Source organism: Myotis myotis, unplaced genomic scaffold (genome assembly GCF_014108235.1).
Source record: "Myotis myotis isolate mMyoMyo1 unplaced genomic scaffold, mMyoMyo1.p scaffold_m19_p_3, whole genome shotgun sequence".
Lineage (NCBI taxonomy): Eukaryota > Metazoa > Chordata > Mammalia > Chiroptera > Vespertilionidae > Myotis > Myotis myotis.
This window is the reverse complement of record NW_023416335.1, coordinates 133,318,947-133,337,628: the sequence shown is the minus strand read 5'-3', so window position 1 is coordinate 133,337,628 and position 18,682 is coordinate 133,318,947. Positions and strand designations below refer to the sequence as shown.

The 18,682-nt window shown below is 39.0% G+C and overlaps 1 protein-coding gene across 1 annotated transcript in view; it reads left to right on the top strand.

Moving 5' to 3' along the window:
• The window catches only part of LRRIQ1 (leucine rich repeats and IQ motif containing 1), a 262,613-nt gene that overhangs the window by 2,881 nt on the left and 241,050 nt on the right, over positions 1-18,682 (top strand). The window contains exons 2-6 of the mRNA XM_036298965.1: positions 89-200; positions 7,362-7,453; positions 9,591-9,705; positions 10,541-10,764; positions 15,136-15,210. Coding sequence (XP_036154858.1) covers positions 89-200; positions 7,362-7,453; positions 9,591-9,705; positions 10,541-10,764; positions 15,136-15,210 — 618 coding nt within the window. The remainder of the gene's footprint in view (positions 1-88; positions 201-7,361; positions 7,454-9,590; positions 9,706-10,540; positions 10,765-15,135; positions 15,211-18,682) is intronic.

Below are 18,682 nucleotides of genomic sequence, written 5' to 3'. Positions count from 1 at the left end.
CACATTTTATGTGGAATGAAGGAGGGGATATTTGATACATAGTTTTAATGGACAATTTAATACTTTCTTTCATTATTGAAATTTTCAGGACTTAGTTGAATTACCAGAGTCAGTTCTTCAGTGTATTAACATCATAAAGAATAAAAGTAAAACTGCTGAGGAGCTCATTCTTCAGGACTTAGAAGATACTGATGTTTTAAGTAAGTACAGTTTTTATCTGCTTGATAGATAAGTTTTTTATAAGAATAATCCAATATAATCCAGTCAGAGAAAGACAAAATGTAGAAAATTAAACTGCTTAAAGTACTTATCTCTTATTTTATGCAAATATTTAGTCTCTAATATAATATTTATAGTATATTGGACTATTCAATTTAGTTCATTTGTTTTTCTTACTAATCTTCCTTATATCTCCAATAAATACTAATCACCAATATTTGTTTAACCAGCCTTAATTAAAACCAGACATTCTATTACTCTACATTAAAGAAAACTAATCATGGGACTGTTTTAAAAGTATCAGTTTATATATCTTTTTGGAGAAAAGTATAATTTATATAAAAAGTCTAACAATGTTTATTTTCTTCAATTGAGCAAATTAACTTCTGGGAATTATTCTAAGAACCCTATATAATAAAGAGGTAATATGCAAATTAACCCTCACACCCTCACAAGATGGCTGCCTACGACCAGGCCAGCAAAGGGGGGCAGTTGGGGTGACTAGGCCGGCATGGAGGCAATAAGGGGTGACCAGGCCAGTGGCGGGGGCAGTTAGGAGTGAGCAGGCCAGCAGGGAGGGGGCAGTTAGGGGCGATTAGGCCAGCACTCAGAGGCAGTGAGGGGTGATTAGGCCGGCAGGGGGTGAAGTTAGGGGCGACCAGGCTGGGAGGCAGGTGAGCGATTAGGAGCCAGCAGTCCAGGATTGTGAGAGGTATGTCCAGCTGCCGGGATCGGGCCTAAACTGGCAGTTGGACATCCTCCGAGGGGTTCCAGATTGGAGAGGGTGCAGGCTGGGCTGAGGGGGCCCCCCATGCACATATTTCATGCACCGGGTCTCTAGTAATTTAATAAAATATTTAATTAGAATTAATCATGGCTTCGTTTATAATGAAAAATTGCAACCATCTAAATGTTCAACAGGAGGTTGGTATGTTCAACAATACACCCATTAAAAAAGGTATAAAATATTAGAAAAATATTTAATGACCTAAATATTTATGGTATATTATTTAAATTGTGATAAAATTTAATGTAATTTATGCAAATAATAGTATAAATCATAATGTGGATATTCACAGATACTCATCAACAAATATTACTGTGTGATAATATCTGTTCTAGCCACTGAGAATACAGCAGAGAACAGAATAGGCAAAACTTCTACTCTACTGTTCTAATGTTCCAGTGTGGACAAACAAATAAATAAATATGTAATGTTCCAGTAGAGATAAATGCTATGAAAGAAAAACAGCTCTAACCGGTTTGGCTCAGTGAATAGAGCATCAACCTGTGGACTGAAAGGTCCCAGTTAGATTCCGGTCAAGGGCATGTACCTTGGTTGTGGGCACATCCCCAGTGGGAGGTGTGTGGGAGGCTTGTGGGAGGCAGCTGATCAATGTTTCTCTCTCATTGATGTTTCTAACTCTCTGTCCCTCTCCCTTCCTCTCTGTAGAAAATCAGTAAAATATATTTAAAAAAAAGAAAAACAAATTCAAAATAAAGGGATAGAGTTTTGAGGTTGCTATTTTAGATAGTGTAGTCAGGGAAGGCCCCTCTAGGGAGGTGCTATTTAAGTAATGACTAAGAAGGTAAGCCACATGAATGTGTTAATGAATGAGAAGATGAACCATAAGGATATCTAGAGAACCGGTGTTCCAGAAAGAAGGAATTGTAAATGCCAAGACACCTTGAGTGGGCTTAATATATTTGAAGAACAGTAAGCCTTTGTGATTATATCTAAGAATACTAGGGTCAGATCATATAGGGCTCTTATAAATCATGGTGGACTATTACAATAGTTAGAGATGAGAGTAATCCTATTTAATAATAGACAAACAAGGTAATTGACCGTACCTTCGCTACACCTCCCATTGGCTGATCAGAGCAATATGCAAATTAACCACCAACAAAGATGGTGGCTAATTTGCATACTGCAGGCAGGGTAGGACAGCATGAACCGCCATCCAGGCCTCCGTATACGACCTGGGGGCAGGGGCTCAGGCAAAGTGATCGCTGATGGCTTCACCTGAGCCCCCGCCTGCCCGCCAGAGACACGGGGCCCACTCCCGTATGTGACCCGGGAGCAGGCGGGGGCTCAGGTGAGGCGATTGGTATCACTTGCCTTCACCTGATCCCCTGCCCACCTCCCTGATCGACCACTGCAATTCCAAGCCAGCGAGGGCTGCCTTCAGGCTGCAGCTCCAGGTCCCTCACCCCCACCCCAGGCCCGAGAGCACAGTGCTGGGCAGGGGCACCCAGGGGTTCGGGAATGCCGTGCAAGGGGCCGGCACAATGTGGGGGACTGTGTTTACACCGCCAAGTTCCCCACTTCTGCCCTGGCCCATGCATCCCTCCTCCTTCCCCTCAGAGGCCCAGCTCCTGCCTACATGATTGCTGGGCAGGCCCAACTGCACCGGGGCGTGAGCCATGGCGATCGGATGGCTACTTCCTGGGATGAGACGGCCAGACCACGGCGATTCATTGGGCAATGAGGCCCATGGGGCATGCACAGCTCTTGGGCGGCAGGGGTGGCCGGCCAAGCCGAGTCTGGCTTCAGTGGGGCCAGTGGGAGCCCGAGGCCACCCCAACCCCCACAGGTCTCGGGTGGATGGTGGCTCTGTGGAGAGCAGTGTCTCCATGCATGGTGCCCAGGGGCGGCTGTGAGCTGCTGCAACCCCGTCCCATGCTTCAGGGAGGGGGAGAAGGCTCGCAGCCACCAGCACCCTAGGCTGCACCTCCTGTGCCTCAGCCTGCCAGGTTGGCAGGGTCCAGAGCAGGTGAGCTACTCCCTTCCCCCAGTGGTAGAACAGGGAGGAGAGCGCTGGGTGCAGGGAGGGGACCTCAGCTGGGATCCTCCTGGTGTGGGGAAGGGGCTCAGCCTGGGCCCAGTGGGGAGCTTAGGAAGTCTGGCTAAGCAGGCTCTGATTCATACCAACTCTTACTCTGCCATCTTCCTCTAGCTCTTCAAGCTAGCCCCCCTGCCCCACCTGGCCGGGGGAATGGGCTCTGGGTGACCTCCCTGAGCTCAGACTGTGGACCCAGAGACCTCAAGGAAGAGTGCCCGGCCGGACCCAGGCAGGGGCCGGTGCAGAAGTACCAGGGCAGAGTTGCTTTGGTGTCTCGGTGAAGTTTGCAACTGACCCAAGGAAGAAACCCGAGAGGGGAAAGGCCGGGAGGCATGAATTGCCAGCACTTTAGCCACTTGAAAACAGCTCCACTTGGAATGTGAGGCGGTTGTATGTTCAGCTGAGAAGTAAGGAGGCTGAACTCCACCATCGCTGGGCTCCTGTCAGTCTGAGGCCCAAGCGTCCACCACAACAAGGAAAGAACAGAGCGAGGGACCCGGAGGAAGGGAGGACAATTGAAGAAAACTGTGTCTAGACTTTCCCCAGCCCTCTCCTTCTTTCTGCTGCCTACAAAAGCCCCAGGCCTGGCCAAAGTTCTGTATCCACCTATTAGTCCCCTATTCTCCAACCACAGAGGAAAGAAATAAGGAAGGAGTTTGTGCTGCCTTCAGAAAGTATCTATATACCTGATTGGCCAGTTGCCTTCCACAGAGGGAGGCCAGACTGCGGCTTAGGCCTGTTCCCCACAGGGACACCAGTAGGACATCCTGTGAAGGCTCCCAGACTGTTAGAGGGGGCAGGCTTGGCTGAGGGATGCCCCCCAAGTGCACAAATTTTTGTGCACTAGGCCTCTAGCCCTATATAGTAAAAGGCTAATATGCAAATCAACCAAATAGTGGAATGACTGGTTGCTATGATGTGCACTGACCACCAGGGGGCATACGCTCAACACAGGAGCTGCTCCCTGGTGATCAGTGTGCTCCCACAGCAGCAGAACTGCTTAGCCAGAAGCCAGGCTCTTGGCTGGTGAGCGTAGCAGCGGTGGCGGGAGCCTCTCCCGCCTCTGAGGCAGGCGGGTGGTAAGGAGCGAGGGGTCCTGGACTATGAGGGGTCCTGGACTTTGAGAGCCCTGGACTGCAAGACGGATGTCTGACTGCTGGCTTAGGCCCGATCCCTAGGCGGACATCCCCTGAGGGGTCCTGGACTGCGAGAATGCGGGGACCCCCTCTCCCTACTCCAACCAGTGCACAAATGTTGTGCGCCGGGCCTCTAGTTTGAGTATAAATGATGAAAACAGTCATATTCTAGAAACCATTTTTATGGTAGAAGAACCAAAAGGATATATTGATGGATTGGTGTGAAAGAGAAAGGAAAAGATGGCTCCAAGATTTTTGTCCTGAGCATCTGTATGAATGGATATGTAAAGACTTGCTATATATAGATTCTTCAAATTTTGGCAGTGATTATTTATAGTTGAGTTATGAGGAATTTTAATGGCATGATCATTTATTTTTACTAAGGTTTACACAATGAAAATAAAAGTATATTGCCAATTATATACCTTAATTATGAAAAAAGCCAAAGGTAACAATTATAGAAAATTAATTATATGAAAGCTTATATAACTACAATTATGGCAGTGGTTTAGAAAATTATGAGAAGATCTCCTATACAGCTCTAGTCAAATAGGTTTTATAGTTTCAATGGATAGAATAATTTTCCAAGAAAATTAAAATTATCAAAATTTATTGATAAAAAATAGAAATATTATTAAATCAATAATCTGGCAAGATGGTGGAAATGGATTTCTTTTCAAATGTCTTTAGAAACTAGAAATAATTTTGCAGTAGAATTATTAAAAACCATCCAGGAGCAGAAATCTGTAGGCTATATACTAATTTAGTTATAAAAAGGTACATATTTAAAAAATACAATTATATAGTCATAACACATACAATAGAAGCCAGAGTCTAAATCAATTTAGAAGATAGATGTGTTGATTAGGACTCCCAGTTGTAGACATCAGAAGCCATTGAGGGTATTTGTTTGTGTGTTTGTTTTTATGGGTAGAGTAAATGTTCTGGTTATTTATTACTGCAAAACAAACTTGGTGATTTAAAATAACAATTTGTTATTATCTTTTATGATTCTGTCGGTTGACTGGGGTTAGCCGAGCAGTTCTTGCTTGAGTATCTTATGCATTTGGAGTCACATGTTGAGTAAGGCTGCAGTCACCTGAATTCTTTACTGGATTGTAATTCTAAGATGGCTCACTCAAATGTGGCAGTTGGTGCTAATTATTGGCTGGGCGTTCAGTTGGTGCTATCAACAGGAGGCACCTGCATGTGGTTTGTCCCTATGGCCTGCATGGCACCTGCATGGTGAGAAGTACCATATCACGAACAAAATACCAAGAGACAAAGGTGGGATCTTGTAAGGCTTCTTATGACCTACTAGAGTGCTGGTGCATGAAAATTCATGCACTGGAGGGGTCGTCCCTCAGCCCAACCTGCCCCCTCTCACAGTCCAGGATCCCTCAGGGATGGAGGCGACCCTGCAATTGGGGGAAGGCAACACCCCCATCACACTTCTGCTGCTGCCACTGCTGGCAGCGCAAGCCTCAGCCGACCTGGTTACCTGAGCCTTGGGCTGGCCCTGTGCGGCTGGGCAGCTGCCATCCGAGGCTTGCCTGCGCCTCGGGCCAGCCCTGGGCAGTGGCCACTGCCATCTTCAGCTTGCCTGAGCCTCAGTCAGTGGGGGTGCAGGAGGACCCGAGGCCCCCGGCAGGGCTGAGGGGACTCCGGTGGCAGGCACACGGAGTGGCCAGCCCCCGCTGAGGAATGAAGGATGCTCTCAAGGACATGAGTTATAACTTCCAATTTGTTGGACACCAGAGTCTGGCTTTAGCTTCAGGGGAGGGAGGAAGAAAGGGATGGGCAGCTCGTTGAATGAGTGCAGTTGGTGGGGAGTGCAGGAGGACCTGAGGCCTCTGACGGGACTAAGGGGACTCTGGCAGCAGGCACGCAGAGCAGCCGGCCCCACCCCCACTGTGGGTGCTGCCATCTTTCTGATGGGGTGACAGTCAATTTGCATATTACCTCTTTATTATATAGGATTCTCAGATCATGCAACATCATTCCTACCAGATCCTGATGGTTACGCAGGGTTAGCCTAGGTTCTGTGCAGGAGGATCTATGCAGGGTGTGCATACCAGGAAATGTGGGAGGAGAATCTTTGGAGATCTGCTACAACAATAAGTAACAGATTGTTGACAGAACTTAAGAAACAGACTGTAGACTGAATATCCAACGTGTACAAAACACACACACACGAATTGTAGAACCTGTCTGCTGCAGGAGCTTGCTGTCTGATATAATTAAGAAAGTCAGGGACATTTATTATCTACTATGCACTCCTGTCTCCAAACCAAAGCTTCCTCTATCTATCATGGTTTGGGCCAAAAAAATGTTAAAATATAGCTCCCTGCCTCTCTTCACACATAATATTTTTATAAAAATAAAGAATTACACAGATATATCAGTTGATAGAACCTAAGTCACCCTTCAAAACCTAGCTTAAAGGGGATCTGGAGAATGTTATTTTTGCTCTACAGCCCCTCACACAGGAAAGCATGCCAGAAAGATTGTGCATAGTTGTTGAAGAGGAAAATCTGTATCTGACAAAATAGTTGTGAATGGAAAGTTAACCAGCAGAATTGTCCTCTTAAAAAATAGTTTACTGTCAGGAAACATTACCATGATCTAACACATTAAATGAATAAGGAAAAGAAACATAACTACATCTACACAGATAATACGAAGACTTGATAAAAATAAAACAAAAACTCATAAACTCAAGAAAGAAAGTTTACCTCATTCACATGTTAGTAATTATAATCTTTCAAACTAATACTTTTATTAAAGTCAGTTTCAATATCTTGTGTAAAATTATATTGCCAGTTGTAGTAAGTAGAATTAAACTTTTGGTGATTTCTAATCAAGATGTCATTACAATATCAAACAAAATATTACTATGTGTATGTGGAGAATAAACTTTAGTCTAGAATATAAAAGGGGATACCAAATTAGTGATATGAAAATTTGTTACATTTTAGAGTAAAAATTACAGATTTCCTCTGTTCTTTATTCTTCATTGTTTTTCTGTTGTTTTGTTACTTTGTTACTGATCAATAATATGCTATGATAGAATTTGAGATTAAAGGATGTTGGGAGGCTTGAAATTTTAATATGTTGTTCCTTTAATATTTAAAGTTAAAATATTTTTTTCTTTTTCTAGGCTACACTTATGGAGCAGTTTCTAATAATCATATGCACTTAAGGGTAGAATTATCAACTGAATATAAAGAAAACTCAGATCAACTAATGAAGGTATATGTTCAACATTTAACTAAAATTACTCATTATTACCTCTCCTCTTACACCAGATGATATTCACTGATTTAAAGTTCACTGATTTAAAAATTAAAATTTAAATAGTTTTTAAGCAAATTATTTTTAGTTTTATATTTTCCTTGGCATATAAAATAAAACCACTCAAATTTCAATGTTTAAAAATATAAGAAATAGAAATTTGAAAAAAAAAAATGAAACATCACTACTTGGGAAGTTTATGTGTATGTAGATAAAAGAGTAGAATAATAGTGCATTCCCCTCCCCCTAAAACTCTGACCCCCCAAAAAATGAATATACTCTAGTGTTTATTGCCTTGCTTAAGGAATGTAATGTGTTCCAGCAGAGATTTTAAATATTGTATAGAAACTTTCAACTTAGAACATCTTATGTTAGTTTTTCTTTAAAGATATAATTGAATACTCCTAAAATATAAGAGTAAAGGAGACTTAGCATTTTGGGTTAAAACTCCCACAAATCTATTCTACAGTTTCAGTATCTTGGATTTATTTTTTTAACTCTCATTTTATCTAACTCTATTCCTGCTCCCTAAGATGTCTAAAATAATATGAAAATTATATGTATTTTATTACTTGCTGTTGTGATAACACTAAAACTTGAAATATTAACTTAGAATTATCACACTGGTATTTCATTGGAATAGATAATCTTTTCATTTCCATCTAAACCAGTGGTTCTCAACCTTCTGGCCCTTTAAATACAGTTCCTCATGTTGTGACCCAACCATAAAATTATTTTCGTTGCTACTTCATAACTGTAATGTTGCCACTATTATGAAACGTAATGTAAATATCTGATATGCAGGATGGTCTTAGGCGACCCCTGTGAAAGGGTCGTTCAGCCGCCAAAGGGGTTGTGACCCACAGCTAGAGAACCACTGATCTAGACTCTGGTGGAATCTAATCATAGAAAAGTATTCATCAGAATTATGTCTTACATATAATTCAGATTAAAGTAGGTAATAGTCCTGGTTTTTAAACATATTGAATAGATCAGAAATTTGTATATGTGAAAAACCACTACAGGTAAGAAAGATAGAAATGTATTAGGAGGAAAACAAATATTAGTAAAAATATTTTAAAATGATTATCAAGCAGTTTAGGTAATTGCTGTGGATTAATATTATAGAGTGACTAGAGTTCTAAAATCATAAGGTTAAAATACAGTCAGCTTGCATGGGAAAAACAGTATTATTCACCATGAAGACAATGATTATGAATGTGCTATAGAATTGTATTTGAGAAGGGTTTGAAATAAATAAAGTTATAGCTATAAATCAACAAACAAGAAGTGCTGGTGAGGATGAGTATAAAAGGGAACCCCAGTTCCCTGCTAGTGGGAATGCAGACTGGTGCAGCCACTGTGGAAAACTGAGGATTTTCCTCAAAAAATTAAAAATGGAACTCCCATTTGATCCAGTGATCCCACTTCTAGGAGTATATTCTAAGAATCCCAAAACACCAATCAGAAAGAATATAGGTGCCCCTATGTTCATAGCAGCATAATTTACAAGAGCTAAGACCTGGAAACAGCCCAAGTGCCCATCAGGAGATGAATGGATAAAAAGGTTGTGGTACAATTACACCATGGAACACTATGCAGCAAGAAAAAAAGAAGGATCTCTTACCCTTTGATGCAACATGGAGGGACCTGGAGAGTATTATACTAAAGTGAAATAAGTGAGTCAGAAAGACAAGTATCACATTATCTCACTTATATGTAGAATCTAATGAAGAAAATAAACTGATGAACAAAACAGATCCAGAGACATTGAAACATGCAACAGACTGACATATTTCAGAAGGGTGGGGGGAGGGGGGTGGGAAGAGATTAAACAAAGAACTTATATGTATATATGCATAGCCAATGGGCACAAAACACTGTGGGGACAGTCTGGGGAGGGGGCGGGGGTGGGATGGAGGGGATCAGTGGGCGAGGCGGGGAAGGGAAAGGGGACATTTGTAATACTTTAAAAAATAAAGTTTTTAAAAAAGTTGTAGCTATGTGTATAGGCATATTTTCTATATTATTAAACTGATAGCTTGATCCTCTATTTCGGTTCTCTTTAATCACTGCTATTCTTTTAACCTCTTAGATATTATCTGAAATAGAAAAAGGAGAATTTCTGAGAAGTAATACCCACTGTGACAGTCCTGATTCTGTTCCAGAGCCTGGTCCTTATGAACATGTAGATGAACATATTTTTCTAGGTGGGCAAAACTCGATATTTTTGATAATTTTTATTCTGATTTTAGTTATCTTAGGAAATGTAGAGTTTTTTTCTTTTGACAATTAGGAAAATACAATCATATATAATACTTTCACTCTGCTTATTTAATTACATACTCTCTTAGTTTTGTTTATGCTTCCTAAAGTACCTTGATTGAAATGTATTTATAATTTTTCTACATATATAGTTGACTGCAATAAACATACCCAGCCTTGAATTTCTTAAGAATACAATAACTATCCAGGAGCACACACACACTATAATTTTAGATTGTTTTGTTGAGTAGTTTAAGGCAAGTTATGTGTTTTCTTTGTTGACTGCAGTGGAATTTCCATGTATATTTAAGACTATATTTTTTTACTAGAGGCCCAGTGCACGAAATTTGTGCACTCGGGCAGGGGGGGTTCCCTCAGTTGGTCCTGTGCCCTGTTGCAGTTCGGGAGCCCTCGGGGGATGTCTGACTGAGATCGGGCCTAAGCTGGTAGTCGGATATCCTTAGCGCTGCCTTGGAGGTGGGAGAGGCTTCCGCCACCACCGCTGCACTTGCCAACCATGAGCCCGGCTTCTGGCTGAGTGACGCTCCTCCTGTGGGAGCGCACTGACCACCAGGGGCAGCTCCTGCATAGCGACCAGTCATTCCGCTGTTCGGTCGATTTGCATATTAGCCTTTTATTATATAGGATTTTTATTTTATCACTTTTTCTTTGGTAATATGTTGAAATTATTTCTTCTTTTCAAAATTACTTTTATACTTCACAGTGGATCACTATTAACAGTTTTGATCTTAAAAATAATATTTCTCTTTATGACTGCAGATGATGGTGAAATAAATTTTGGATACTGTGAAGTGGAAGAAAGATGTAGGCAATCTTTTGAGGCTTGGCAAGATAAACAGAAAGAACTAGAAGACCAAGAGAAAGAAACTCTCAAAGCTCAGAGGGAAAGAGAAGAAAAGCAGTTTCAAGAAGAAGAAGAAAAGAGACATTGCTGGATGAAACAGTTTGAAATTGAAAAGAAAAAATTAGAGAATATTCAAAAGGTTTTTGTTTTTCATACTTCTTTTTAAATTAGTAGCTACTTTGAAGAGTATTGCTGTTTTGGAGTATAGTGTGGGTTTATTTTTAATTACTCCTGATAATAGAGGCAATTGACTGGTTAATAATATTTAATATGGTTTCCTTAATTAGTTTTTATTGAAATTTATTGGAATTTCAGATACTGCTTTGGATTATGGGAGCCACTAAACTCTTTGAAGTTTTAAATATAGTCCTAGAAAGGATGATATTTATAGCACAAACTGTTGCTTTTTTTATACCCTTTTAATTATAGGAAAATATAACAGAATTTTGTTGATCATGTGGTGCCCTTGCTATGTGGTCTGATATATAGCAATTAAGTAAAACATATTTGGTTGAAGAGGTTCAACCAAGTAAATGATAGTTTGTACTTCAGCTCTATAATTGAGTTAATTCCTTGGACTAGACATTTTTTTGGTATGGAAGACTTTTGTGTTGTAATTATTTCTGTTTTCTCCAACCCCACCTCAGGAGGTCTACACCCTGAGGTCACTACAGTGGCATATTAGGAACTGGTAGATTTTTAGGATCTTCCTTGAGGGCCATCATGATCCCTAGAATCTCTAGATATCAGGCTGGACAGACTTGTCTGCCTAACATCACTAAAGCTGATTTACATGTTACCTAGAAATTGCTAGATTTGAGGGTTTCAAATAGAGAAATTACCATGTGGTCGTCTAGGCAGTTCAGGGTATTCTAGTCTTCCATGTTGAGTGCACTACATTTCCTGCTTATATAAAAAACTAGAGGCCCGGTGCACAAAAATTTGTGCACTCGGGGGGGTCCCTCAGCTGGCCTGTGCCCTCTCTCAGTCTGGGACTCCTGGGGGATTGGGCCTAAGCTGGCAGTCAGACATCCCTCTGGCAGCCCAGGAGCCCTCAGGGGATGCCCTCTTGCCAGCGGGGAGCAGGCCTAAGCTGCAGTCGGACATCCTTAGTGCTGCTGAGGAGGCAGGAGAGGCTCCCACCACCACCGCTGTACTGGCAGCCATCAGTCTGGCTTGTGGCTGAGCAGAGCTCCCCACTTGTGGGAGCGCACTGACCACCACGGGGCAGCTTCTGCATTGGTGGTCAGTGTGTGTCATAGTGACCAGTCATTCCCAGTTGTTCTGCAGCTAGGGTCAATTTGCATATTACCCTTTTATTACATAGGATAAACAAGTTAAAGTAATTGTAATATTGTAGAGCCACTTTGGTCATATATTTTCTCTCGCGAAGTCTAAATTTTTAGCTTTCCTTTAGTTATATTTTCTTTCTACTAATCTGATAAATATGATCATTATTATCATAAAATTATGATTTAAAAAATGACATTAGTAGGTTTAGTGAATTCCTAAATATGTGCTTTGTTATAACTTGAGGCTTAAAATTTCTGATGCGGCCATTCCATAATTTTATAATGATGGGTTTTAAATATGTGATTTACTTCCTTTTAGTAGCTCTTTTCTGTACCCCTTGTTAGTGTCCTCTTCTCCTCAAAACTGCTATTGTAAATCTTTTCCATGAGTTCCACCCAACTGCGCTCTCCTTATTATTAGCATCTGATCACATAACATGTTTGCATTAATTACAAGCTTCCTCTTCTTTCTAATTGCCTATCTATTTAGTATCAATCTCTGTACTCACCTTTTCTTTTGCCATTTCTTCTGGATCAGTATCTCAGTAACAAGCATTTCCTCTTCAACTAAAGTTTAGCTTTTTCTCCTCTGCTTTCTCATTTTCCAGTTTACCCCTGCTTTTTGTTATATTCAAAACACCTCTTCCAACTTCCTCCTTTCTTATTCTTTATAAACATGTTCAGTTTTCTCCCATCATAGAAACAAAACAAAGGGAAAACCATGAGATTACCTTCGTTCATAATATCTCATTTTATCAAGCGCTTTAGCTCTACTGATCATAATCAGCTTCTTTAAAATATATATATACACACACACACACACAATAAAAACATTATATTAAAAAACAAAACAAAAAAGGAAGCCTTGGTGGTGTCATATTCAAGGAGAAACAAAAAAGAAGCTTCAAATGGATATCAAGGAGGAAATATAATGTTTTTATTTAAAAACATTATATAATGTTTTTAATGTTTTTATTGGTTTTTAGGAGAGAGGAAGGGTGAGGGAGGGAGGGAGAGAAGCATCTATGTGAGGGAGGAACATGGATGGTTTGACTCCCACACACACCCCAAAATTGCAACCTGGGCCTGTGTCCTGACTGGGAATTGAACATGGGATTACGCTCAACCAACTGATCCACACAGGCCGGGCCACAGTCCAGCTTCTTAAAAGAGTGTTATTTTTGCTATATCTATTTCCTTCTTTTGTTCAATTGTAAACCTGCTAGTTATTTACCACCATCCACTGAGTGAGACTGTTCTTCTCAAAACTAACCAATGACTTCTAAGTTACCATACTCACAGGCTCATGTTCAGTTTTTATTTTGGTCTCTATTATATTTTATGCCAGTAAAAATTTGATTGTTGGCCATTTCTCTTTCCCATGGGGACCACACTGCCTTGATTCTCTTTCTTCTATGTGTGGAATTTCCTCCTTGATATCCATTTGAAGCTTCTTTTTTCTTTCTCCTTGAGTATGACACCACCAAGGCTTCCTTTTTTGTTCTGTTTTTTAATTCTTTATTTTTGAAAGTATTACATATGTCCCTTTTTACCCCCATTGTCCTCTCCCAGCCTGCCCCTGCGCCCCAGCCTTCCCCCCACCATTCCCTTGTCCTTTTCTTATTAATCTCGTCTCATAGCCTTAGCTATTTAGAAGCAAATCTATATTTATAACAAAAAGTAAACTAATTACATAACTTTCCTGCAGATACTTCACACCTAGAACTTAATGTATCTAAAACTGAGTGCATTGTCTTCCTTTCTGAATCAAGTTCCTCCTCTGGTATTCTTTATTTTGGTGAGCTACACTACCATCATTGCCCAAGCTAGAAAGATGAGGACCATTTTTTACTCTTCCTTCTCTTTTATTATCCTCTTCTTTTTAAAAATAGTTGTATTATCTATCTTTTCATCCATATAGCTACTGCTGCTCCATAGTTCAGGGTGTGCTAATGTCTAGCTTTGGATATTTATTATGTTCTTTAATTGATCTCTCTACTTTTTATCTTCCACAGACTCATCCACCATAGTGCTGTCAGGAGGTTATTTTTTTACGTTCTTAAATCCCATCAAAAGTTCCCATAGTTCACATAAGACAATTTCCAAGGAAAATTTTCCATTACCTTTATATCCAGTGAGTTGGCTATTTGTGGCAATTTCATGTTCACATTATGTTTGTATCTGTTCTTGCTCCTGCCACTATCCAGAGGCCCTCATTAATTCTCACATGGACTTCGCTAATATCTATCTTACTGATCATATTGGTGTCTCCTGGGTTTTCTGTCTCTAACTCTACCTGAGCTGACATTATGATTTTTCTAAACACAGAGCTGTCGTCATTTTTTCTAGGTCAAAAACACTTAATACATGTCTGTCCAACCTCTTGAAAGCCTACTAATTTCAAATATAATCTTCTGCATGAAACCATTCACGATCCACCAATTATAACACCTATTCCTATGATTCTATATAATCTTCTCTTTCAGTAAACTTATTCTGCTAAATTTGGAGTAATGTGTGAACTTGTGAGAATGTTCCCATTATATTAAAGGTCAATTTTTAGAGTAAAAGGGATTATATTTTGCTTATTTTTGTTTATTCATCAGATCCTTAACAAAATATGTGCTACTAAAATGTTATTAAAAGAAAACCACACCCTAGTCAGGTGGCGTCGTCCTACACACCAAAAATGTTGCAGGTTCAATTCCCAGTTAGGGCACATACCTAGGTTGAGGCCCACATGGTAGGCAACCGATCAATGTTTCTCTCTCACATCGATGTTTCTCTTTCTCTCTTTCTCTATCCCTTAAAGAAGTATTAGCCACTGAACTGATTTACTATGTGAATTAAGTGGGATGGTGTGGAGAGAAAAATATTGTAATGCAAAGCCCATCTTACGAACATTATTTGTCATTTTGGCATTGTCCAACACTATTTCTAGCTGATGTTCTTTATTATGTGAATAAACATGCTCAAATAAATAAAGCAACTTTCCCAGGTTACAGACATCTTTATGTGTTCAAAAGGGGAACCCTAGGTGTTATTTATATGATGCTTTAGGTTGAGATTAAAGTTGTTATCCCAGTACTAATAACTGAGCACCATTAACTGAGGTGTTTTAACCATTATTTACAAATATATGTTGTGAGAATCATGTATAGTGAACATAATGTTTTCTGACATTTGAATCTAATATTTTAATATTAACATGTGTTCAGCAAGAACAGGCCAAGATGAATGATGAGCTCCAAGAAGAAGAGAAAATGTGGAAAGAGAAATTTAAACAACATGAGGTATCTATTTGTTGTTTTTGTTTTGTTTTTTTGTTTTTTTTTAATATATTTTATTGATTTTTTACAGAGAAGAAGGGAGAGAGATAGAGTTAGAAACATCGATGAGAGAGAAACATCGATCAGCTGCCTCCTGCACATCTCCCACTGGGGATATGCCCGCAACCCAGGTACATGCCCTTGACCGGAATCGAACCTGGGACCCTTCAGTCCGCAGGCTGACGCTCTAGCCACTAAGCCAAACCGGTTTCGGCTCTATTTGTTGTTTTACTCAATGCAACAATCATTTTCATTTGAAATAAATTACTATGCCTGAAAAGGACATTTTAAAATAATATTGCCTAGCTGGTGTAGGATTTAAATTACTAAAGTTTTAAACATTCATTAATCATTAGAAACTGTTCTTGAAATAGAATGTCCTGATAATGAAAATAAAGTGGTTGGTAGTGACTATATCTATATAAAATTATAATTCTAAATTTTTTTAAGGTTTGAAATAAACTATTATGAGCATTTCATTATGATTGAAAATTATTATGAAAAGTTACTGCATTTCTTGAACACAATTAGTTGAATGTACTAAATAACCCCTTTGAATTTAAATAATTCTGTTGACATGTTAAATTTTAACTTTTATTTATCTATTTTTATATAAAATTATTTTAAGTAATCATAAGGATAAAATAGATAAAAATTTCCATAATCTTGCTATTCAGCTAAACTTATAAGCTTTCTTTGTATTCCTTCAAATCTTTTCATTCTTTATATAAATACATTCCAGGAAAGGTAGGTTTCTACTGGCCTTATTTTTTTTATTAAAATACTAGAGGCCTGGTGCACGGATTCGTGCACTGGTTGGGTCCCTCGGCCTGGCCTGCACCCTCTCTCAATCTGGGACCTCTCAGGGGATGTCAGGTAGCTGGTTTCAGCCCAATCCCTGCAGGCCCAATCCAGACAGGAGGGAGCCTGATCCTGTGTGTTGTCTGTCCCCTGGTTGTCAGTGCACATCATAGTGACTGGTCGACTGGTCATTCGGTCGTTTAGGCTTTTATATTTATAGATATTTAGCATATAACATTGCATAAGCTTAAGGTATAGACATGTTGGTTTGGTGAAGTTACATATTATAATATAATTATCTCTACTGTCCATTTATAAAGAAAAAATCTTGTTAGGCCTGTGAGGAGACAGATTCATATGAATGACAAAAATGACCATAGTATCTTCCCTGCAGGTAACCCAAGTGTTGGAGTTAGAAGAGCCATTAAAATAGCTAAAACTCTCATGCAACAGCAAAACAGTTAAACAGATAGGTAATATGAAAAGAGAATTAGAATCTACAATGAAGTATTAAATGTACACTTTAAAGTTGAAAAGTTCAGTATATAAAATTAAAAATTCAGTGGATATTTGACAGTATATTTGACACAATGAGAAAGAATTAGTGAAACTGAAGTAAGGTCAATAGAAAATATCTGAATTAAAGCATAGATAAGACAAAAATTGGAAAAGCAGAAAAGAGCACAAGAAATATGTGATACAGTGTAAAGATAAAAATACTTATAATATTAATCTTGGAAAGAAAGAGAATGGAGCAGAAGCAATGGGGTCTGAAGACATAATAGTTGAAATGGTTTTAAATTATCTTTTAAAAATCATTCTGACCCCTAGCTGGTTTGGCTCAGTGGATAGAGCATCGGCCTGCAGACTGAAGGGTCCCAGGTTCGATTCCGGTCAAGGGCATGTACCTTGGTTGTGGGCACATCCCCAGTAGGGGGTGTGCAGGAGGCAGCTGAATCGATGTTTCTCACTCATCGATGTTTCTAGCTCTCTATCCCTCTCCCTTCTTCTCTCTAAAAAATCAATAAAATATATTTTTAAAAAATCATTCTGAATATTCAAAGATGATTAATGATCCCCAAAGTAGAATCAATACAAATAAAATCATACCTGACTACTGAAATTAAAGACAAAGGGATAAATATTATTAAAAGCAGCCAGAAAAAAAGGCACATTATATAAAAAAGAGGAAGAGTAACAGCTGTTTTCTTAAGTTAAATGATGAAAGGGAGAAGACAGTAAAATTTATAAGTGTTAAATGTTAATGGTTTTTGATAATCAGTGTTCTTTGAATCCTTCATCTTACCTACTTTCTGGATCAGTTTGATTTCCTATAATATGTATCAAAATACTTGTCTAGAAACATTTTTGGATGGAAAATTTTCTCAGTCATTGTACCCTTGAAAATGTTTTTATTTTTGCTTTCAAAACTGAATGATTTGTTTCCTTGGGTTTACAATACAGATTTATTACCATTTAGTTTAAATAATTTAAAGGTATATTTCCATTGCATATTTATTTAATTTTACATTCATCCACATATATTTACTTATTTTCTGTTGTCTGCCAGATACTTCTCCAAGTGCTCAAGATACAGCAGTGTATCAATAGAAAATAACCCATGCCTTCAGGAACCTTACATTTCTTAGAGTTCTGAACTGTTATTACCATTTACATGAATGTAGTGTGCGCTCACGTGTGTGTGTGTGTGTGTGTGTGTGTGTGTGTGTTTTACCTCAGCTCTTTATCTTATGCCATTTTCTTGGTTTAAAGAACATTTTTCTATTCCCTTTAAACCTTCTCAGTTCTTTATTCTGGAAATTCTACTAGTCGTGAGTTTCTGTGTTGATCCTCTTTACACCTAAATGGCACTGTCATATAGTCCCTGTCATTATTTTTTATGCTGTTTAGGGAAAACACCTGTTTTAGAAGGTTTTCTTTAGGCAGTCAGCTGTTAAGCCATTCTATTTTTATTTCTGTTTGAGTCCTTTTTTTTTTTAACTTGAGTACTTACATTTTATTTTTAATGAGCTTACTTCTATTTAAATGTTTTTCTAACTTTTTATTTATTTAAATTTTTATTTAGTTTAATAGCTACCTTTCCTCAGAAATTGGTTCTTCTGCTTATTAAACTGTTTTATTGCCTCACATAATTTTTGTTAATTTTCATCAAATATTTGCTGAATTTTATTGATCTATTTGTTTTAGGATTCCAGTGACAATGATATTTTCTCACCTAACTCCAAATAGTCTCATTTAATACAATACATATGCTTATCAATTTTCTTAATAGTTATGAAAGAATAAGATGTGTGACTAGGTTAATTCTGCAGTCCCTGTGCTAGCTCTGGGAGTCTCCTTTATCAGAACTCCCTTCTCAGAAAGTTGAAGTGTTTGGTCCTATACAAATTTTGGCTTGTGGTTTCTCTTGCTTGTTCTCTTGTGTCATTATATATATATATGTTTTATTGATTTGAGAGAGGGGAAGGGAGAAGAAGAGAAAGATAGAAATGACGATCAGAGAGAAACATTGGTTAGCTGCCTCCTGAAGGCCCGCTACTGGGGATCAAGCCCACAATTCAGGCATGTGCCCTGACGGAGAATTGAACCAGTGACCTCTTCGTGAATGGGACGA